General features: G+C 36.9%; 1 protein-coding gene across 1 annotated transcript in view; it reads left to right on the forward strand.

Annotated features, from left to right (window-relative positions):
* LOC306875653 (striated muscle preferentially expressed protein kinase-like) overlaps positions 1–24904 on the forward strand; it is a gene marked incomplete at both ends in the record, with an annotated part of 79141 nt that overhangs the window by 34420 nt on the left and 19817 nt on the right. The window contains 19 exon segments of the mRNA XM_079426337.1: positions 279–292; positions 296–321; positions 2799–2833; positions 3099–3200; positions 7225–7345; positions 11175–12748; positions 12895–13038; positions 13413–13595; positions 16752–16927; positions 17491–17579; positions 17698–17873; positions 19059–19319; positions 19994–20152; positions 20246–20435; positions 21230–21459; positions 21601–21720; positions 22452–22556; positions 23751–23957; positions 24052–24175. Coding sequence (XP_079282463.1) covers positions 279–292; positions 296–321; positions 2799–2833; positions 3099–3200; positions 7225–7345; positions 11175–12748; positions 12895–13038; positions 13413–13595; positions 16752–16927; positions 17491–17579; positions 17698–17873; positions 19059–19319; positions 19994–20152; positions 20246–20435; positions 21230–21459; positions 21601–21720; positions 22452–22556; positions 23751–23957; positions 24052–24175 — 4036 coding nt within the window.

Consider the following 24904-nt stretch of genomic DNA (forward strand, 5'->3'; position numbering starts at 1 on the left):
AGCCTCTCAGTCACCAAATGCCCTACATAAGATTTCAAATCTAGGTTAGCAGAGCAAAGATGGACATGTTTTTTTGAAGACCGACAAGTGGCACAAGCGGTAGCCATCGCTACATCTCTGTTCTCATTTCAAAAGCGCTCTTGTTAGTCTGCTTTGGGGAGATCTGCTGATCTACTGTTTGAAATGCTTGTTTGTCTTGCTCATTTGAAGTCATAATCATACATTTTGAAGCATTCTCTGCATCTACTAACATACCTCTTCTCTCTTTCTCTTTCCAGAAAACCGGACACTCTAACCGAACTTTTGGGCGGTTCACTCATGGTGTGTTTGGCTTTATAGATAACAGGTTATTACAAGAGAGATTTTACGATAACTCTTCAGTCTGTCAGTCATCTAATGTCTAGTCTTTGTTTAAAATCGAGGATGCTTCGATTTTTCCCTTTACAATTTGAAAGCGAATGCTGCTAATCTTGCAATATCCATCTGCTTAGCAGTCATGGGGAAAATTTCAAATTGAAGTCACGAAAGTGAGTTTGAATTGAACTGGTGACCACGGGAAGTTAAACTGGAAATTTAATTGTAATGACACGAAGAGGACTTTACTGAATTTGAAGAATTTCAACCAGTGTTTAGTATTATTTATATTGTTTCAGAATATTTATTCCTATTTTAATTCAGCTTTTATTTATATATTTTCAGTTTTCATGTGAATTCATTTGTAGTATTTTTGTTCTTTGCTAGTTTAATGTTTCTATTTAGCTCTACTTGTATTTAAGTTTTAGTAGTTTGTACTTCAGTAATTAGTACTTTTTGTCATTTAGTTGCCAAATCAACATTTCCAATTTTCATCTGTTTTCTTGTTTTCATTTAATATTTATTTAATTTCAGTTAAGGAAAATTATTTTTAAGAATTTTATTTTTAATTTTATTTTTAGTTAAAAATAATGCATTCTAGGAAATTAAGTAGACTTACACCCTGGTCCACAAAAGTTAATTTATTAAAAAAACAATTATTGATGGCATATCAAAAGCATACATTTATCAAACTTCAAAGCTTTTAAAACTTTTTTCCCCCCAGTAACTTTGAACACAACTTTGGAAAGCTTAAAATATGAATTACATTTTTCCATTGTGTATGTTAACTCAATTCAAAATAAGTTTTGCTGAGTTAAAGTTGTTTATGTTTTGTTTTCTGTGTTTAGTTAGCTCCTTGATATCTCGCCCAGACTTCTTGTTTCAGTATGAAATATGTAAACAGCCAACACAAGACAGAAAACTGTGCTCATCCTTAATTATGTTCAGCAGTGCCATATGCAACTTGCCAACTTCCAGAATGTGTTTCTAACTTTGAAGCATCACACAAATGTGTGCCAAAACAAAGTCTAAGCCTCTGTAGCATCTGGAGATTGATGATAAATCATTAAGATTGAGGATTTCCATCACTTGATATTCCGAGGCAAGCCCAAAAAGTCATCTAATATCCCTCTGAATATGTTACTGTAATCAATCTCTGAATCAAGGCCCTCCATAACCGCATCTGAGACACCTAGAGGGCCTACATCAGAGGAAGTTTTCAGTTCAGACAAATATGATCTAAATTGTGTGCCCTAAATTGTGCATAAAGTACCTCCGCTGCTGCACTGCTCCCATTACCTCTGAGAAACGTTTATTATAAATGACTGCTAATGGGGATATCATTCATATTCATGTCTGATAATTATAAAGTAATTCAGCCTGCGTTATATCAATCTGCACACTCTGAAATACATCTCCTCAATGCAGCATCTATGTAATGCATCCTCAGTTTTAAGTATTGACTGTGCATCTTTTTTATGAATTGTTAGTGTTGTTGAATTGTGTTCCTATTGTGATTTGTAATAAACCATTGTGTTGTTGATTATTATTTCCTCTATTGTTGAAGATGTCAGTCAGTGTCAGTGTTGTGTCTGTGTGCTTGGGTTTGAGAAGTCATGCTAGACAGATTTTCTGGAATTGTCTGTCTGCTCGCTCTGATAAAGAGGAGCCTAACAATGAATCAATTCACTTTATGTACAAAGGCACTATAATCTCAGCATCAATAATGCAAAAAGCTTAGCACTAATGTGATGAGATTTTAGATGTGGATCCCTATAAAAGCTCTTTAAATTGAAACTATGCCTTAAATAATTAATTAGACAGGCAGAATTAATGTGAATTACTCTCTTTATTACATTCTCCATTGAAGATTTTCATTCATGGGAATTCATATTAGTTCCTTTTTATTATACATGAACCTCATGGATTAAAATGTTGTTTCTGATAATCATTAATAGTTAGAAATACAAATAAATAAAATTTCATTTAAAAAGGATGATAATTTCATTCAAATGAACTGGTTAAACAATAAATTATACATAAATGATTGAAAAATATACATTTAAAAGCTCAATCCTTATCTCGTCTGAGATGAGAAATATTTGATTAACAATATTCAAGAACTTGCTGCTCCTTTTACAAATTTGACCAGCAGAACGGAGCCCACAGGGTTTGATGTGCAAATAAAGAAAAGATCCTGCCTAATTAAAAATGAAATTAAATGTGCAGAGGTTTTATCTTTAACTAAGCCTTTAAGTAAGTAATTTTGCATTTTAATTGGCCTGTTTGACCATCCTTACCAGCTCTTACCATTGTTTGCCCAATGGAAGTTCAGGAAATATTCCTCTAAACGCAGAAAACAAAGCAAAAGCGGATGGCAGTGATGTTGTGCTCTATAGTAACGGTGATGTCTTGTCTGCTTCTCTCCTCTGCCACTATGGAAGCGAAGTTTTCCGCTCCTGTCGGAAGCAAAGTTATGGTAATGTTTGTTTTCATCTTTGGGCACACTGCAGTGGTTCATACTCTTTCTCCTCCAAGCTCCCATTTCAGACACAATTTCTATTTATTAATTTCACTTACCACTATGTGCCACCCCAAATCCTGCTTTGTGATACACTTTTCCTCAAGAAAGGAAAAACTGTTTACTTAAAGTCATAGTATGATTTTATTTTCTTTCTTTTGAAATCTGTTATCATTACAGGTGTTGTTGTTTTTTTACTTAATGTATTATTTCTATATGTTAGACTCTGAGACTACAGAAGACGAAGCCGCTGAGCCACAAATACCCCTGGAAGCTAAAGAAGGAGCCAGAGGTTTTCAAGATGAGGCCCAACGAGTGCCTGCAGGTAAATGACACTTTTAAATGTCAACCTTTTTTAAAAACAGTCCTATGTCTTAAAATGTATTTTATAGTCGAGCTTGTTAACATTTACATTATAACAGAGACACAACTGTTTGAAGTTTGGAGTTAAAAAAAATATACATATGCTTTCTATTCATATATCAAAGAATCCAGAAAAAAATATATCACGCTTACCACAACACAGTATTAAACAGCACAACTGTTTTCAACATTGATAATAATAAGACATGTTTCTTGTGCATCATATTAGCATATTCAAATGATTTCTGGAGTAATTGCTGCTGAAAAACTGTTTTTTATTCACTTTTATTACTGTTTTTACTCAATTTTTGATCAAATAAATGCAGCTTTGGTGAGCATCTTCTTTCAGAAACATTATAAATTACCATCCCTAAACCTTTGAATGGTAGTTTATTTATAAACCCATCAGCCATTAAAGGAATAGTTTCCCCCAATAAAATAAAAATGCTGTCAAACAGAATCAGAAAAACATTATTGGCCAAGTATGCTCACACACACAAGGTTTTTTCTGGTTTACAGGAACTCTGAGCACTTAAGTGTATTAAATACAAGATACATTGCAAGAATAAATATCTAGACTGAGTAAACAGAAACATTAACAGGTGTGTGCAGTGTGTTTCATCTGTGTAAATATATATCACGTAATGTTCTTTTTTTATTGCATAATGCCAATATAATATTAGTAAAAGTAATGGACTGTACAGTAGTGGTTGTTAACAGTTATGGATGGATATGGGAACTTCTTATTCCTGAATGTTCTGGTGCCCAGTGGTCTGTACTGAAGTACAAAAACATTATGTCCTGGTTGCGTGGGTTTCTTGGTTTAGTTTTCTTGGCCTTTTCCTCTCTCTGGAGGTGTATAGGTTCTGGAAGGATAGCTGGGTGCAGAGATTTCATTACAAACCCATAGGCTGTAATTTTCTTTTGTGACACACAAAAAGGACAATCTTTTCCTTACAATGGCAGTTATAGCAACCATGGCCATACAGCTGCAAAAACAGCATTAAAATTAAAACATAAAGTAAGTAGCCAACTTATTTGTTACGTTCTGAGTTTGCTGTAGCCATACAATGTTTTCTGATTTGTTCCCCCTTCATTGATAATCTTCCCCTCCACTGAAGCTCTGAAATCTCATTTGCATTTGCGTTCAGATTTAAAAAAAGGCACGTTGACCAAACAGAACATTGTTTCTCATGTGTGAACATGACCTTTTCAGTGAATAATGAGCTACATTTCAGTCTGATCCTCACACAGACTTACAAAGACTTGGAATCTAGTGCATGAGTCAAGTGGACTATTTTTATAGTTCCTTTGTGGCTTTTTATTTGTTTATTTTTGGTTCTTTTGGAGCTTCCCATGGTTGGTCACAATTAGCTGTCAATGTATGGAACTGCATACAGTAAAGGGGTGTAGTAAGACATGAGGAGGAGTAAATAATGACCATTTTAATGTTTCATGATATCAGTTGTTCTGTTTAAAACATATTACTCAAAGACCTGCGTTATTTGACATTAAAGTGACTTGAATCTCACATTCTGCTTATTGTGGATGCATTTACACAGCTGTTCACTCAGATAAATCACACATTGTGCTAAATCTCTAAGCATGTCTTATCACAGATCTGTTAAGACAGGTGCTTAAATAAAGAGGTAACAGCAAACAAAACTCTCACATTAACAATAAGCCACAAATCAAATATAAATATTCATAGGTATTCGGATGTAAAGTGTGTATGCATATACATATTAGGTCCCATTTGTTCTTTATTTCATCAATTCATATTTCTTTATTTATCTATTTACCTTAGGACCGATTATAATGTTTATAATATCAAAATTGTCATAATTCACCTTTGCAGGATCATTCTTCACACTCTCTTTGACCATTAGAATTAAACAGGCAGGCATTATAAAATATTCATATAAATTAAATAATGCTTAAATCATCTTGTTCATATCCAAAGGTTATGTAAAGTGCATACATGCATTTTTGTGCATTTTATTGTCTTTCCAACTGCATGAAAATGTGCTTGAACCATGCTTTACGTATGAAAACCTATGAATAATAATGAGATCACGTTGCATGTATATCATGTGATTTAAGGTGTTACACACAACAGATCTTGGTTGGAGGCTGAACGTGGTTGGTATTTGCATGTGAGCATGTGTGTTTTTTCTATTTTTGTGTCTAACAAAAAAAAAACCTTGATAATATTCATGAATATAGATTATCATTAAACAGAAGAAAAGCATGGATGTGTTTACAAAGACCATTCTCTTGATTCTATCTAGTCCCTGTGTGGAATCTAGGCAATTGAACTCTCACTTGTCAGTATGTATTATGACAAAAGCCTCCCCGTTCTCCCCTGGGAAAAGTGGTTGGGGTGTATTTGAGACACTTACAGATTGGGTGAACAATATTTCCATTTCTTTCATCATCACGAGAGAGGACAAAAAAATAGAAGAGAGGAATAGAGTGATATTTATTTGATGCGCGATTTCAGCTTAGAAATGAGAAGTGTGAGAACAGCATGGCCTGTATATAAATATCCATTTTGATCTCAGCATCTAACATTGAAATTCATTTATCTTGAACAATGCAGCTTTCAACAGAGATATATTTTAGAGATGTGCACCACAAGCAACAGAGCTTGAATTGCACTTTAAATTGCTTGTTTCTCATTAGCGCTGTTATGAACAATGTCTTCACAGCACATAGCATACAGTTGTAAGATCCAAAGCTTTTCTACAAAATGAAAGTCAACAATTCAACAAACAAAGAGATACCGGAGGAATAAATGTGTCAGGATTTGGTGGAGCGTATGATTTCCGTAGTGGGATAAGTGATTGATTTGATCTGTTATGGTGGGCGTAGAGGGGTGGGCGGAGGCGCATTGTCATTGATTTTGATGGATGCTTCCTGACTGCAGTCTAATCCATTCAGTCACTGTGAATCGCGCTGGCTCTAAAGGCATCAGCTGCGACTTTGCTTCAATGCAGCTTGCGGCTGAATGGCATCACCTGGGCTTTATTCTTCACACCTCTGAATGCATGCTCATGTAATCCACTTACATTATCCACCACTACAAGGCATAACAAACAGTATTTCATTCTTGTAAGAATTTAAAGCGATTACGTGTCAGTTTTTTTCTTTTCTTTTTTTTTTCTTTTTTTCCCCCTCACTATAAATTTAAAGGAGTCATAACATTTATTGATTTTTATTAATTTATTTATTTGAGATCTATCTATCTATCTATCTATCTATCTATCTATCTATCTATCTATCTATCTATCTATCTATCTATCTATCTATCTATCTATCTATCTATCTATCTATCTATCTATCTATCTATCTATCTATCTATCTATCTATCTGAGGTCCAATTACAATGTTGGTAACCAAAATGGTCATAATTTACCTTTTCATTATAGTTAAAGAGACCGTTTGTTGCTACTGTACCTTTAAGACATTTATGTAAATGCCCTCTTCGCATGTGAAATAAGAAAGAGCGGTCACACATGAGCTGTGTGTTTGCTGTGTCTCAAATTTAATATAGATTTAAATGACTTTCAGAAATTTGAAAACTTTAAAATGAGTTATTTTTGCAGCCTAATTTCCACGAATGGTCTTTTTTGATTACAAAGCAAGTTTTGAGTTCTAAAAGTTTTATAGTGTAGTTTTATATCTGTGGTGTATAGTGTTTTTCTAGTATAATGAACTATATTATTTCGAAAGATCAAGGCGCATTTCAATTATCATGATATGACTGGTTTAATGAATATATTAAGATTTTCAGGTGGTTTTCATGAAGTTGAAAGAAAAAAAAATGTTAGGAGGAAAGTGTAATAGAAAGAAAATGTCATTTCTGTTGTTAGCGTTTTTTGATCATGTGGATGAATCCACCCATAACTTGTGAACGCTAGGACGTCGAGCATCCCGCCTGAAATTTAATTCGCTCTATTTGTTCCCGTTTCGCTCTGCCGCAGGTGAGAGAATGATGGATGTCGCCCCAGATGCGAGCGATCGCTGGGCCACCGGAGAGACCACAGTGTTGGAGAAAGAAGCTCTAGCTCTGGGATCAAGAGCTCCGGGGCCGCAGTCAGCCAGGCAAGCCAACAGCCGGGAGCCGACGGGCACCCAGATCAGGCACCTAGGGGTCGAGCCTCTGATTCGAGCATCACGTGCCAATCTATCCCGACCAGTTTGGGGGTCCGAGGAAAGTGTGTCTTTAGCTAGCGATTACTATGGTAGCACGTTCAGTCTTTATAGAGGAAGAACTTTTTCTGTACCCCTGTAAGTAAACCTTCCCAAGCTAAAATAAACCGCAATCAGCCACAGCCCACAATAAGCAGACCAAAAAACACAGATATATATAAAAAGATCCCTCATCAATAGATAAACAACCACAGCCCCCATCACAGAGTCACAAGAGACCCTTGCTCTAACATGGTGTCCCCTGTAAGTGCTAAGGATGGGAGGGGGCTGAGAACAAGACCCAGGGTGTAATTCCTGCTCTGTCTCTCTCGGTCTCTGAGCCGTGCGTTGTGCTGGCCCCACAAGGCAGCTTACATCACCACAGGAATGACAGAAGATACAGTGAGTGGGCTCTCTGCGTTTGGATGAGGTTCAGCTCAGCCCACAGAGTGTAGATCGGTGTGAGCTGCCAAAAGCCTTACAGTTATACGTGACTCATTCGCAAGTGGCAGCGCAGCAAAAGTATATTTTTTTTGTAATATATGTATTATTTCATTTTTGGCGAGCTGTATCGAAATGACACTGAAGAACTTTAGTTGATGCTCATATTAATTTCACATTGTCATGGATAGAACTTTTACATTATGCCAATCTAAATGCTCAAGTGATTTTATTTTATTTTATTTTTTTTGCTGTGGTGATGTGGTAAGAGTCTAAACCTCACCATAAATATTCCTTAAAGTATTCTAGATGTATTGCTGTGAAAGTATATTTAGCATTATTTTTATTACAAAACTATTTAACTTTTTCATTGCTTATTAGTGATAAAAAGCACAGATACTTTGTAACTTCAGATGAGTCTCCGTCTTGCTATACATCACAAAATCATCTATACTATTTTCGCATTTTCATTTCAATGGCTTAATTCAAGAAATGTTTCATGTCCTGGATAAAAAGCAAAACAAAAAAAACTTTAGTCATTATAGATCAATTTCTGATTGTAAAAGTTGTTTGTTAAAAGAAGATGTGTGACTCATGACCAGTGTTTTCTAATGTAGTCGGTTGTCTGTCTTGGATTTGAATCGCTTGTGTCACTTACAACAGACTATTATTCTTACAGTTTGACTAAAACTGTATGTTGTGTTGTTAATGATTGGAAGAAAGCAAGTTTTAACTCATTTTACATTTAGTGAGTGTTATTTTTGGGTACTGGTTGTGAAGTATAAGCATAGATATTGTTAGAAAATAAACGTGGGCGATTGATTGTATCTTCTGTCATTCATCCCGCCGTAGCACTTTTCTTCATCCATGTTTGAGCCAGGGTTGACTGTCACACTCGGAGCCAAATTTCACTCAAACTCTCCTTCAAATGATAGTTTTCTTAGTATATTATAACCCATATTTTCAAATTTCATCCCACTCTGTTTAGCATTGAACAGTCCCAGTCTTTGCATACTTTCAAGCCCGCTGTTATCCATTAGTTTTTGTTTTCCATCCCCTTTGTTTGGTTCTGCTTTTGATTTGCTGCTCATTTGTATCATGAATGAGTTGAACCAAGATCTATTGGTAATGACAGGCTGTTCCTGTTTGTGCCTAACACTAAGATAACCTTAAAGAAAGTCATGGTTCTGTCTAAGAGAGGGCAGGTGTCAGGTAATGACCTGCCCTTTAAAGCAGTCAACTTCTACTCTGCCAGATCTGTGTCACATCATGTACAAACTGAGATGCTGAGAGCACAATGACCTTTTGTGCAGGTCAACATTTTTTGGGAGCTGCTGAAGGAATCTAAGAATAGATCCTCTCTGGAAGTGCTGCTGTAGGCCAAACTGTTGTATCTGAAGACAAAGCATTTAAACTCCAAATAGTATTCACTGAGTAAGCTTAAGGTGATGCATCTTCCATTGGCTGTACGCTCATTCTGTTTGTCACTAAAACATTACCATTTTACCATGCATCATAATAAAAGTAATAATAAAATTATAGTGTCACATGTACTGATAATATGTTAAACCTAGTGTTACATATTTAAAAAAACATAGAATTTCAAACCGTAAACTAATAATGTAGCATAACTCAAAAGATTGAGAGGTGACAGGCTGAAACAAATAAAGTCTGAATTTAGTGTAGAATAATACAGCACCTCCCTCACGCACCGTTATTGCCTTTTCATTCCTCATCTAGATTTATTTTCATTTAGTTCATACTTTCCTTTGACCCCCATTGTCCATATGCAAATTCTTTTAGTTTTCTACCTGCACAGCAGTTGATGCAAAATTGAAGCTGACCAAAAACATGCTTGCATCACATTTTTGTGTTAGGTATCATCGACCCCTTCGGTTTCCCCCTGGTTTTTTGTGCATGCTGTTTTTGGTGAACTGCACAGCATGAATCCTTGCATGCATGCACATGATGCCTTGACTCGCAAGGATAGGAGGGCATAGATCTTGTAAGAAGTCTCGAAGGTGTGTGTTATTCACACAGATTAAGCTCTGTACAAAACAAAATGTTATTTATGTCTTACTTTTAACTTTTGCCAAAGTTAAATATCAGTGTTTCAATGGTAATGATCTCAAATAAAGTGCAATCTAAAACACTGTAATGTGTTGAGTATTATTCCCTCAAGTAAAACCAAAAAGTACAACACTGTAAATTTATGTGAAGATCGATTTTGAATTGATTTATCCTGAATAAGTAGCAAACTATTGTCTGCTATTGCCAGTTGCTTATTGTCATACTTTACTAACATAACACATTTCTAAGGATCATCCCTCTGTTTTAACCAGATTTGTGCTTTGTTTTCGCATGATTTTGATGCTGCATGGGAGATGTTCACTCATTATAGTGCACTGGATGTTGAATACAAGAATAAGTTTGTCAAACTGCCAGTTGGGAAGGGAGCTACACTGGTTGGATTTACAGTACTTTTAGCTTTATCAGCTTTGCAAGGTTAGTGCAGTTCGGTCTGTGCTGTGTGTAAACAAGAAAGATGTTTAAGTTTTACTGCTCTTCAGACATTTTCTAGTGCACAGCCATTTTTAATTAGACCCCTTTTAGCAGTGTTCTTGATGACTCAACATTTAATAGTTATGTGCCTGCACTAATCCTCGTTTTACTCTTCCTTCCTAGCATTGACAAGTGACACTTGACTTATTCCTGTAAATATCCAGTGATGTGTGGTGATCTAGCCCAGTGATTTTGGAAGGTATAGGCTAGTAGGCACAATTTAATCTGACATGTGCTAATATTACATTATTTTTGAGCATTCAGTTTTGTTGTAAACTATAAGACAAATAAATCACAATTAGTTTTAAGACAGAATTCAGATTTCTTAGCCTTATAGACATTTAACTGTGGTCTTGACTGTCACTCCAAGATTAATGGAATACGTTTTATTCATGCTCTGAACATCCCCTTGCATTATTTTTATATTTCAATTTGTCAACCGTAACTAATTAGAAAATAGAGTTAACAGAATCTCATTATCATTTTTAATTTTCTTTATTTACCTCTCCTGAAATTTGAAAATTATGAAGGTTCACATCACTCCTTTGTCATTTAAAAAAGCTAATTATTTGAAGTAACTTGCACACAAACACATGTAGACGTCCCCATTTAAGGTTCCACATCAGAGAAATTAGCCTCTCTGGCCCCTCTTCCAAAGTCGTCATCCAAACAGTTGGGCCAAACCCCTTGCATAACCCCATACTATAACAGAACATTTCCCTCAAACACCTTCTTTTAGGAGCCCATCTGAAGAAGTTTTGAGGGAATCTCCCCCTGAAGTCCTACCACCCCCTTCCCCCAAAATTGGCCGCTCTACTGCCTCTCCTTTGCTCAGCCGTTCTGGTTCAGCCCCTGCCACACCCCTAGCCCCACGCAAGAAAGTTGTCGTGCCAACTGAATATCAAGACACAGTACCAGGAGAGTTTGAGGAGAAGATAAAGCAACCCAAATCCTCAGGTATGTCTCAGAGTAGTGCTCAAGACTCTCGACCCCAAACTCCCGTCAGCGAGTATTCCCGTAAGGAACTTACACCTCGTCCCTCACCAAAACTGACAAGAGCTAGCTCCAAGATCTTCGAGAAAGTGCGTGTCTTTGAAGAGCGCAGAAGAAGTATCGATAACCCAGAGGGATCTATATCTGGACGCTCTTGGGCTGGATTTAACAGAGCCTCGTCTATTGACTCTGATGAAGGAGGGAGCCGGTTGGGCATCTCGAGGGAGAGCTCAAAAGAAGACCTTCGTGAGGCTCTGAAGGCAGACGCAGCCCAGAGAAGGACCATGTTCAAACAGCGGGCTGCTTCCCTGGAGGACAGACCCCGTTACTCCCAAAAGGTGCAGGACATTGAGAACAAGTTTACAGAGGAGCTCCAGCGCATCAAAAAGCTTGTCGGTAAACCACACATGAAGAAATCCTTCTCAACAGAGCAGCTCTCTACTTTTCACGGGAGCAGGCAGCCTGTAAGGAAATTAGAGCCCATCCCACCTCAGGTGCTTCAAAAGCTGCAGGATCGAGAGCGTGCTCAGCGAGAGCAAGAGATGAGAGAGAGAGAGCTAGCCAAGGAACGATCACCTCCAAAATCACCTTCTCGCAGACGAAAAGGCCAGCAGGCACAACAACCACTGGAAAAAATTGAAAGCGATCGGTCTGTCCCAACCACCAAGGTGGTAAGCACATTTGGACAAGAACCGTCACCTCCAGAGGCCATGTCACTCTCTGATTTACCTGGACAAAGGTCTCCAAGACTTCGGGGCCCAAGTCCAAGCAGAGATAGTCTCCGAAGGTCTCCAACTGTAGAGATCACTGCCATGGCTGAAGAGCGCTCTCGAGGCAGAGCTGAATCTCCATACCGAAATGTCTTGGAGATGACATTACGCAAGGTGGAACCAAGACCTGCAAGTCCACTAGTAAAGAGGGTTGTTCGTGTTCAGGAAGTACCACAAGCAGATGATGAGTCCATGCATAGGAAGACGCCAATAGAGGTCACGCTGAGAAAACTGGAAAGAAGGCCTGAAAGTCCTCTGGTGCAAGGAGAAAAGGTAGCTATTCAAGAATGTCCTGTCCAAGCTCCCACTAAACCTCCAAGAGTTTCCTCATCTTCATCATCTGAGGAAAAGATGGAGCTAGATGTGACTCCTCTGCCACCGGCACCAAAACTCACTATACCAAAAATTATTGTTGAAGAGGAGCCAATGGAGACGGACACACCTGCAGAGAAGACTGATAAGGCTGTGAAAAGGGGCACTGCTAAAGAGGAAAAACCCCAAAGAAGCAGAGGAAGGGGACGCAGACAAAGACCAATGTCCCCTGAATTAGGTAAGTTTAGGCATTTCCAGTGGCATGCAATTCCTTGACCTTGGACTTGACAAATACTGAGACAAACCTGATTTGCAATGCACTTCCAATTCAAGTTGAGGAATATCACATCTATTGGATCTGACAAATATCTTATGCTGTTACAGAATCTTCAGACGACTCGTACGTGTCTGCAGGAGAGGATCCTCTAGAGGCTCCTGTGTTTGAGTTTCCGCTTCAGGACACTGTGGCCTCTACTGGAACAGAGGTTCTTTTAAAATGTATCATCAGTGGCACCCCTCTCCCAGAAGGTAAGTTCTTTATTTATGCCGTAATAACTTCAAACAGCACCTTTATCATCTTGCCTATTTGACTTGAAACTGTAAAACATGAGCATCACAGGGATGCAATCTTGGTGTAGTCCCTGTTGACTCAAACATCATTTACTCAAAAATGCAGTCTGTGAAGGCTATAACTTGCAAGTTGTCAGCTATACAGTACTATGCCTTCAGACAGCAGCCCTTGTAGAGATTTCTCTTGAGTAAACATTTCAAGCCCAAAGGTAATTTCAGAGTGTCTCAGAAATAAGACTCTACTTTGAGGCCTAAAAAATTTGCTACTGGAGGAATGTAACAGCAAAGAATTGGGAAGAATGTATTTTATAAAGAATTTATTTTATATACAGTTACATGGAAGAGAGACAACATTGAGATCAAGAGCAGCCCAACTCATGTTGTGAAGGTAGAGGGGGAAAGGCACTCTTTGCTCATCAAATGGACAAAGCCAAGTGATGCAGGAACATACACAGTTACTGCTACCAACGAGGTTGGCGAGATGTCCAGCAGCGCTACACTTTTCATCAAATCAGGTGAGTGTTTTATGGTGAACACTGTAGCTTGTCCTTTCTTAGGGGACAGTCACACTGACGGCAATTTGTTCTGCTGTTGGTTGGTTGACATCCCTACTCAGCTGCTGTATCAGTTGATGGATCACTGTCCAGACTCCCATTGTTAGTCGTCACACTGGAGCGCTTTTTATTTGCATAAAGCTGAGCTCTGCTCAAGATTGTGGCAGTCGCCAGGGATAGCTGTCACTCGTGATGTGGCAAATCTCCAGCTCTCAATGAAAATGTATGTGTGTTAAAACCCTTAATATTTTTTAGAAGAGTTATAATTAGGTTTCCTAATTTTAAACGTATTACTTGCTTTAAGCTAGATATTTGGCTTTATACAATGCAGAAAATGCCTCCAAGTAAATGGTTTGATTAAATATATTTTTGAGCAGCAAGGATGTGCATATTGTGTTTGCAGCCTGAGTTGAGGATGTGGGAGTTTGAAGGGTAACGTATGGGATTTTAGAGGAGTGAATTTCAATACCTTCAGATATCCAAGTAGGATCAAAGGCAGTGAGTCACACTATCAACATGCAGCCCTGCAGGGTGGGGGTTAGCATCATTGAGTTGGTGTTTAAACCACCATTAAAGCAAAATAGTCATTAAATTAACCATAACACTTTTCCCTCGCTACCAGCTCTCACATGAGCTCTCTGTTTGGTTTTCCAGTGCCTCCTCAAACATTTTCTTTGTGCTCCTTTGATTTCTCCTTCTCTCTCTATAAGATCTCCCTAGTTCTCCAACCATGGTTCTGTCTGGATAGTTACCATAGCAACCCAGAGGTTAAATTGAACATATGAATTGTTTAACTGCATTTTGGCTAATAATAAATTTAAAAAATGCAAGCATGTATGTGGACAAATTGGAAATGTTAGCCAAAACACTTTTTAGTCAAACAAAAAAAAAGCAATGAAGTTGCTTTTATGTACTAGTTTTTTTTAAACCTAAATTCATCATTATTATTTCTGTTGTAGTTTAGTTTATTATTTTTATATGTGCATATGGGAATATGGTGAAATATACAGTACATATAATGTTTACATGCTTGCTTTTAAAACATATGGTGAAGCTAATGTTTACTTTATTTATTTTTTTTGGTAATTTTTTGCATTGGGTTTTAACACGTTTTACCACGAATCATTTCAGAAAATGGAAAATAAGACTTTGTCTGGTGGGGATGTCTGAGTATATATTCTAATATTCTCCTAGTGCACCTTCGTTTGTGTTAATGTTTAGAAAGAGAAAGAAGCTTTGCCTTATTAGGGCGGTGAATACTGGGGGTATTTTTAGCTCTCCTTCCATGAAACGATCTCTTAATAATCTCATATATAGTGGATCCTTGTGTTATTTCATTGACAGCGTGTTGTTAAAACCTGCCATTAAATGTTATTGCCAACTAGGTCTTTATTTTCCACAGTGACACAGCAGCTAAAACAGCTGCTCCTGAGAACGAGACAGATGAAAGACTTGCATGAAAGTCATTTTCTTTACAGTTCATGATACTATAGTAGGTTTGCTGAGCTACAGAAGAAGCGAGAGAGTTAGTAAGAGGCATATAAATAGGATGGTTGCTATGAGAAATATTTTATGGCAGTTCCGTTGACTTGAATGGAAAAAAAGGGAGGACATCTGCATCTGTTTGTGCTGATGTAAATGTGAGAGGTAGTGTTTTATTGAAAGTGAGAGAGCCAAGAGACAAATAGCAAGGGAGGTTACGGAAGACCTAGTGTCTGCACCAGATTACCAGTTGAAATCTGGGGGCATTCACTAAGGTGCTGACATATTAACTCAAATACTGTCGGGACTGAACATGCGCTGGTGCCCTCGGTGTGGACTTTTTTGTACATGGCCAAGGTCTGGCTGAAGGAGCAGGGCCAGGTAGGTTTGTGTTAAAGAATTTGCATGGTGGGTTTCCAAAGAATGGTACAATATTACAGAACTTGACCAAGCTTTTATTTTCTAGTTTTTTGTTAAGCTACTTTTGGATGCTTTGTTTGTTTAAAAAGTTGAATTCTTTTTTTTCTTTAGCAAAAAGTGAAAGTAATCGCTGCCTTTGAGCCATTTGGTGTTCTTAAAAATTTTACTGCTTTGAAATTAGAATCATACCGGGTCCACGGTAATATATATGCTCTAAGCTCTTGTAAGAAGAGACACTGTGTCTATTTTTTTCTCCTGGTACATGCATCACTGAGTCTCACCGCATGCCGTGGCTTCAGGCCTCTCACAGCAAATGGTTTCATATGTTTACACGTGTACCTCACTTAAGGAATGACTCTCAGTTCTGTAGCTTATTTCTGTATGTCCATTTACATTGAATGGATGCATCTTAAAGACACTATAAAATGGCTTGACCAGCGCTGTTTTCTTTCCAGTTTGTTGAAGCAGGACCTACAGAAGTGTTACAGGCTCAAATAGCCAATAGCTTTTAGTTTACATCACAGCCATGAACCTACATGCTACTTAATATACTTAATATAAGTTGACGACCAAGGTAAGTTTAGATGGAAGATAATGAATGTGTTCATCTACTGCAACTTAATTTTGTAAACTCTTAGGTATACACTAGCATATTTTGTTTTCAGGTGTTTCTCCAGAATCTGATTTATTGTTATTTTTTAAGATATAATGTAATGCCCAGCTAAAATCACATTCCTTTTCTTCTGATTATATGAATGCCACTTGAAAATTCTTTTAGAAAACCTTTCCTACATAGCATAACAAATTTGTTGTTAGACACTTTTCTGAGTAAATCTTCTTCATCCTCTGTTTTGGTGATGCTTTTTGAAAGCAATCTGTCCCCAGCACCGGCATTCGCATTGTCACTGGATTTTTCTCAGATTGTATTTGGGATTACAGTATCCTTTCTCTTCAGGGATTCTGATTTGTATTCACCCTATGTCTTTCATCTTTTGGTCTTTCTAATCCATTTCTCTCTGTCAGGGGCAAATCAAAAAGTAATTCTCTGTGAATTTTTCATTCGTGATGTTGTTGTTGTTTTCGAACAAAAAAATCACATTCTTCTGCTGATGTTTTTATTGAGATGAATGTTGACTATACTTGTTAAAGGTAAACATGCAAATCTATAAGTATTGCTTGTAAAATCCACTCCAATCCCATTGGTATTTCTCACAGAGCCCAGTCAGGACCAGCGTGGGAACCTTGGTGTACCCATGGACGTCAGCAGTCCCATCACATCTGATGAGGAGTACCTCAGTCCTCTTGAGGAGGGGATGGATTTCTCCTCGTACAGGGGACCTGAGCCGAGGAAGATCGTGGATACTCGATTCAAGGAGCCTCCATTCTTTCAGGTATCAGAGAATACCAAAATATTCTTTAAGAATACATCGAGCACTTATACATACACATTATTTTCCAAATAAGGAAGATCCACTCTCTATTCCATAAAATATCTTTATATGCTCAGCAGTGATTGCAATATCCATGTGAAGATGTAATCCTCATAATCCAAATAATCTAAAACATGACCAATCCTATTCTTTTTTTGGAAACATTAAGATGTTGATTAAATTTCTGAAAAAATGGCCATGAAAAAACACAAGATGGGAGAAAAATGGATCTTGGGTTCAAAGAGAAAAAAAAAATAGGAATGTTGAGCTCTTATCCTTGAACTTTATTTTATTTTCATCACAAATATTTATTAAGCAAATGCAAAGTTTTTTGGGGGAACAGAAAAGTTGCATATTTTGCAAAAAATATTTACGGGGAATGCCAAAGTTTTGTAAGAAAATGCAAATGCATTAAAAAAAATGTCTTTCCATCTCTTTTTTTTTTTTTACCATCAACATGTCCCTTTAGGGGTTCGTATTATTTACAAAACAATAATGAGTCGCTGCATTTACCAACATAACAGGTTGTTATTGGAGACCAATCAGTTATAGAGGGTCAAGAGGTGACCATGTCTGTTCGAGTGAGTGGACAGCCTAAACCCATGCTTTATTGGTACGTTCAAATCTAAAACATTTGTCTAAATAATTTATAATATAGTTTTAAACAGTATGGACTGTTTGTTCATTTTGAAGTATTGTCATAACTAAACTTTTATTTTCCTTTGTATCAGGCTGAGAGACAGAGTGACCATTAAAACAGGTGCACGGCATATCGTCCATGAGACAGAGGAGGGCAACTTTGAGATGATAATTAAATCGGCACAGAAGTCAGACTCTGGTGTTTACACCTGCAAGATCATCAACGAGTATGGGACTAAACAGTGTGAGGGTAAACTGGAGGTGAAAGGTAGGGGCTTCAGCTAGTGTTGCGTGGTCTGTATGCCTTAAGGAATCACATGATAAATTATGTAGACAGTTCTTTCCTAAAGATGATGTGATTTTTTCATTGTTAATATACTTTCTTCATTGCTCAGCATAATATACAGATACAACTAAGCCATTCATAGGTTCATCACCCTGACAATCACTGTAGTTGAAGTACTTTACATTAAATGAGGGGTTTGTAGCTTCCTCAATACTGCTTATGACCTTTTGAATATTTAATAAATAAGATTTTTCAAACGCTCGATGCAGCAACTGATTTCAGTTTTTCAATTTAAGTCAATGAATGTGTTTGAATGCATAATGTGAGTAGTTTTTATATGAATACAGAAGAAATTGTCATACCTTGGTTTAATATAATGCAATTTTTTTTTCCAGTAGTTGTACAATTTCTGTGTACTAAATACAGGATTTTAACGCAGTCTTGCATTTTAAAACATATTTTAGGAGTGTTGAATGATTAACAGGTTTTGCAGTTAATTTAGTGAGTCAGTATCAGTGTTTTGTTATAATATAATTTATATAATATTAAAGTATATTGAATATATACACTACCGTTCAAACATTTGGGGTCAGTAAGATTGTTTTGTTTTTTGAAGGAAAGATATTAATACTTTCATTAGCACCAAATCAGCATGTTAGAATGATTTCTGTAGGATCATGTGACACTGAAGACTGGAGTCATGACTGCTAAAAATTCAGCTTTGCCATCACAGGAAGAAATAACATTTTAAAATGTATTCAAATACAGTTATTCGAAACACATATTTTTTTTTACTTTTTAATCAAATAAATGCACCCTCGGTATAATATGCATAAGTTCAGCCTTGCATTTTAAGATCAGTTGAAGTCTGAAAGAGCCAAAATGCAGAGTCTCAGACCAGGCAATTTGGAATTCTGGATATAATTTTGAGCTGATCCGTACTGAGCCATGAGAGGATTATGCTGACAGACAGCGTATTAGCATATTCTTCTAATATATCTGCTCTGCTGTACAACACATGTTATTAGCAGACAATGTCTGCTATATCTGCAGCAGATTAAACACATGCAAAGACTGTTGTGTGCTTTAAACTTAAGCTCTGGATTTCCTTATATGGGATGTTTTTCTTCACCACTCTTGAGTTGATCTTTATCGTTTTTCCTCCAGCTCGTCCAATAGAGCCAGGCCTGGCCATCATTCGGCCAGTGAGGGACGTGATGGTGAAGGCAGGGGAGACTGCCTTGTTCGAGTGTCATGTGATCGGCCCGCAGGACACAGATGTTGATTGGCTGTCAGATGGGAAACTCATCCAACCAGCTCTGCTGAACTGTAAAATGCACTTTGATGGAAAAAGGTGCAGGCTGCTGCTTAACTCTGTACATGAGGATGACAGTGGAACGTACACCTGCAAACTGAGCACAGCTAAAGGTGAGCAGCTTTGATATTGGTCCACATGGTTTGTTTTATGCACCAACACATCATTGTTCTACAAGTCTCATTGCATTAAATGAGTAATACTGTATCATGAGGAATTACATTTTCTTGGCTTGGTGTAGCACCTGCCCCTCTGCATATTCTTCCTAACATCGGAAATAAGCAACTGAAGTTTATTTTTAACAATCATCGTGATTATTTCAGCCTGGTCTATACAGTTTGATAAGTATATATTTCAGAGTAGATTGTTGTGCTCATAAATCTTAAAGGGATAGTTCACCCTCACGCTCATGTTGTTTAAAACCGGTATCACTGACTTTCTTCTGCTGAACACAAAAGAAGATATTTCCCCATATTAGTAAGGCAGTCCAAAACAAGAATGCATGGATAAAATATCTTCTTTTGTGTTCCATAGAATAAAGAAAGTTATACAGGGTTGGAACGACATGAAGGCGAGTAAATACTGACCGAGTTCAAATTTTTGAGTGAACTATCCCTTTAAACATGCAGTAGCAACAAAAGAAACAGTCCATTTAATGCCAATAAATAAACATGTTGCTAAGGTTATAAGTATGACCCTTTTTGCCAAAAGGTTCATGACGTGATCAGCGCATATTGCAAGACCCTTATTAAACTGTCTATTTCACTTCACGTCATGTGATTTATAGAGGAGCTGACCTCTAGTGCCAAGCTAAAGGTCGTAGCATCCATAGAGCCCCTCTTCACCCGTAAGCTGGATGTACTAGAAGTTATCGAGGGTCGTAATGCTCGATTTGACTGCAAGGTCAGCGGGACACCACCTCCTCGGGTCATCTGGAGCCACTTTGGTATGAGTCTAATTCCCTTGAGTGCCTCCCAGTGTCAGTCTTGTAAAATAACATTAAGATGGTTGAGTCATTTGTGTGTCATGTCTTCAACAGATCATCCGCTGGAGGAAAGCGAAGACATTCGGATCTTGAAAGAAGGAGGACGGCACTCATTAATCATCTCTCATGTTAGTAATGAAGATGAGGGTCTCTATACAGTAGTATCGCGGAACTCACACGGAGAGGCCGAGTGCGCAGCGGAGCTGTATGTGCAGGAGCCCAGACCGGCAATTTCCTCTCAAATGTATGACCTTTTGACTAATGATTCACTCAGAACTTGTTTAAAAGGTTTAGTTCACCCAAAAATGCGAGATATAAACTCAGAATTGCGCAATTCTGAGAAAAAAGTCTGAATTGTGAGATATAAACTAGCAATTTCCAGGAAAAAGTCTAAAATTGTGAAAAGTCACCACAAGGCATAAGAAATAATAAAAAAAAATTAAAAGGTTGAGACTTTTTTCTTACAATTCTGAGAAAAAAAAGTGTTAATTTTGAGATATAAACTTGCAATTGCATGAAAAACATCAGAATTGTGAGAAGTCACATGAAGGAATAAGGAATAAAAAATAAAAAGGTAATTTTGACTTTTTATCTCACAGTTGTGACTTTTCTCACAATTGCAGATTTATATCTAACAAATTAGAAAAAAATAATAATTGTGAAATATAAATTGTAAGAGGGAAAAAGTCACAATTGCCTTTATTTTGCTTTTATTTTATTTTATAACAGAAATAAGCTTCCACAAGTATGGTGTTGTTTTGTCTATGGAACACAAAAGGAGACATTTTTAAGAATCATTACATAATTTTTTTCCATATAAGGATAGATCGGTGTGATTTTTAGTTCCAAAAACACCATAATGTTATCCATATGACATGTGCACCATATTCCAAATCTTTTGAATGGATACGATAACTTTGTGCATGGACAAAAACAGCATTTTGACATGTTTAAGATGTTTTCATCAAAGGACTAAAATCATAAAACATTTTTGCATAAAAACTTAACATCTTGATGGTTTTGGTTTTTCTGTACTAGAGCAAAGCTGGAAAAAATGCCCTCCATTCCCGAGGAACCTGAGGTGCCTGAGAATGAGGTGGAACGTTTCACCATGCCTGACTTTGTCAAGCCGCTCTACGATCTGGATGTAGTTGAGGGCAGAGAGGCTGTGCTCAGGTGCAAAGTGGCTGGCCTGCCGTATCCAGCCATAATCTGGTATCACAATGGCAAGAGGATTGACAGCACAGAGGACAGAAAAATGACACAGTGTAAGTTGGTTGATAATATAATTCAATTCTCTTACAGTCTGCTAAGCTGTTCCGGAAGCCAGTCCCTGTGGAAATGGTAGTATGATTGGAGGGAATAGCAGGAATATGAAGTGTTTGTTCTCTATGTTATCTCTTCTGTAGTCAGAGATGTTCACAGCCTGGTGATCCGCTCTGTTTGTCATGCTCACGGAGGAGTTTACAAGTGTGTCATATCCAATAAAGTGGGCAAGGCCACCTGCTATGCCCATCTTTATGTGACAGGTGAGTTTAATATGTTAATGGCTTCTGCTAGCTATGTTTGACAACTTGAATACATTAGAAAAAGTGCATCTTAAAAAGGACTTAAAAAGCTCACCAGTAAGTTATTATATGCAAATTTTTCATATATTATATTATTATTTATTATAATATTTTGCCCACAATATGAACATGATTTCAAAGAATGGTAACCACAATATTGACACAATAAACATGCATATTACACAAGTTCCCTGAGTAAAAACCCCAAAATAGATGTGATTTTTCAGGATTGGATAAGTAAAAATTAATTAATATAAAATAATAAAAACATTTTATATAAATTCTTATATTTATAAAATAAATGCATATATATTTATAGATTTCTGTTGGGAATATTTTTTTTTGTTCAGCTCTACTCTCTTTATTAATTAATTATTTTTTAAAATCCTTGCCTGGTAATTGCCCAAAATGAATCGGTTAAATGGTATTTTAAAAATATTTTTCTTTGAATTTGCTGTGCTTATTGCTGACTTGAGTTACTCCAAAGGATTAGTTAGACACTCCCAAATTAGCAGCCCGATCAGCGTCATTTAACCACAGCTTATTTCTGTTTTGTTTTTTTTCACATTCCAGACTGTTCGAAGCAATAATACAATTTATTTTAAGGCTGAAGCATATGTGTGCATGTGTGAAAAATAGCGAGAGACTCTGGCACCAAATAAATATTCTGACTGACACTTTTGCTGTTTTAGACATCCTTCCTGACCCGCCAGATGGGACCCCAGTCATTGAGTCCATCACTGGCAAGACTATCACGCTAAGCTGGAAGAAACCCAGAAGACTGGATCCTTCCATTGGTATAATTATGCATGTTATTTATGTATATATTCATTTAATTTAGAAGCTGTTCTTGTACTGTAGCATTTCTCATTTAAAGGTTTAAAGTTCCCCAAAGGAACATTTTAATTGGTCAGTTGTTGCTCTTTCATAACTGTAGGATAATAGAGCTATTCTTAATTGAGTTCCCAGTTAAGTTTCATTTAAATATCCATTGTTTCTCAGATGCTTCCCTAGAATACTTTAGGGGAAATGAAAATAGACACAAATGTTGACATTTCTGAAACTCGAAATCTGAAATTATTGGGGGGTTTTAAGTGCAAAACCAGAGAAGCAAGGCTATTAAAATTGAAGTGTGTCATTTCTGCACCACTAATTGCACCTGAAGTGCAACTTGATTAGGTTCAACCAATAGTGTGAGTTTGCGACAGGACTTTCTGTTTTGTGACTAGTGGCTCTCTTCTTAATCTTATTGTGGTCTTGGAGAAATAGAGATATTAAAGGATTAGTTTGACAATAAAGGAAAATTCTGTTGTCTTTCATGTCATTTCAATGAATAGAAACTGATGCTTTCAAGCTTCAAAAATGATTCAAAAGCACCGCAGAAGCATAATATGGAACTTTTGCACTGTATTTTAAGTCTTCTTAAGCCATATGACAGCTTTGTGTAACAAAAGTTATTGAATTTAACAAATATATGATTATAAATTACACAATTGTAATTTTTTGGTGAACTCTTCCATTAAAGAGATCTCATTTATGATCTTTATTTCCACAAGTCACCCTATTGGCATCCTCTCTTTATACTAAATGTACTCTCTCAGCATACAGTAAATATTGATAGAGCAACAGTGTAGTGACGCTAGTTGGAGAACATCACAGATGATTAACCTGACCTCCTCTTATTTCTTTAACACATTTCCAAGTATGGCCACCAGCTAAATATAGTTTACTGGCACTGTGGTACTGTAACATTTTATTTATTGCTTTCCAACAGATATTCTATGTCTTGGTGGTGTTGTTGGAAACAATCACAGATTTACTGCTGAATTTACTGCCTAAGCCATAAAATTGGAGTGTCTCTGTTCCATATTGTCAAGCGCTGTCTCCTCTCTTTGCAGTGTATTTAAAAAATGTATCGGAAGTAATCAGATTTCCTTTTTTGGTTTTGGCTTTCAAACTTAATGCAAAAAGATTTTTATTTTTATTTCCAGATCCTAGCTCCCTGATGTATGCTGTTCAGCAGCAAGCACTAGGGTCGATCCAGTGGACCATCATCGCCTCTTGCCTGAAACAGACCACCTATACCATTACAAATCTGTCTAAAGGTGTCCGCTACGCCTTCAGGGTGCTATCAATCACCAGCAAGGCCTTTAGCAAGCCATCGCCTGCCACCGAGCCAGTGCAGCTGCTAGATAGAGGTATGCCTCAGCAGACAAGGACAGCCACAGTCAGACAGGTCAATGAGATGTATAAGTTACTGCAAGAGACTGGCTTTTATCTCTCCGTCTGCAGGTCCGTACCTCCAGGAGGCTCCTGTAATCATTGACAAGCCGGACATCGTGTATATGGTGGAGAAGCAGCCCTTAAGCATCACAGTCACTCTCAACCATGTCAATGCATCGGTCGCATGGAAGAGGTATTTTGCATTTTGATTGCATTGAATTATTTTGGAATGGCTGCGTATTTGCTATGCTTAATAATTATTGATAACTTATGAAACTGTTGATACAATACTTAAAGGATTAAAGGTCTCAAATTATAATACTCTCATCATTTACTCATTCTCATGTTGTTTCTTCTGTCAAACACACAAAAAAAAGATGTTTAGCAGATCGTCTGAGCTACTCTTTTATATACTATAATAGTGGTTAGGAATACATACTTGCAAGCTTGAAGATAAAAAAGCACTGTAATATTTGTCCATATGATTATTAAATAAAAGTCCTTTCAAATCATGATATAAAGGATAGCTACTTTTTTGCATGTAGATATTCAATGCTATTGTTCCTGTGTTGATAATTGTTTGTAGCTATGATTAATACAGCACTCTATTAATATTCCTCAAAAGCTATTAATATTCATATTTTTTAACTTTATACATTTTCAGATATTTATGAGTGAAGCTAGAAAATGACTGGCATTTCTGCAAATGCATTTTGATTGTATTAAATCAATTAGAGATCTTATGCTTTTTTGTTATGCCTAATAATTGTTCAAAATTTAAATGATAAAAATGCTCAAAAATGAAAATTCAGTCATCATTTACTCATTTACACTTCTTCATGTTGTTTCTTAAATCTAATGCAAAAGGAGATATTTATAAGAATGTCTGAGTTGCTTTTTTACATACATGAAAAGTGGGAGT

The sequence above is a fragment of the Barbus barbus genome, assembly GCF_936440315.1.
Source record: "Barbus barbus genome assembly, chromosome: 10".
NCBI classification, from domain to species: domain Eukaryota; kingdom Metazoa; phylum Chordata; class Actinopteri; order Cypriniformes; family Cyprinidae; genus Barbus; species Barbus barbus.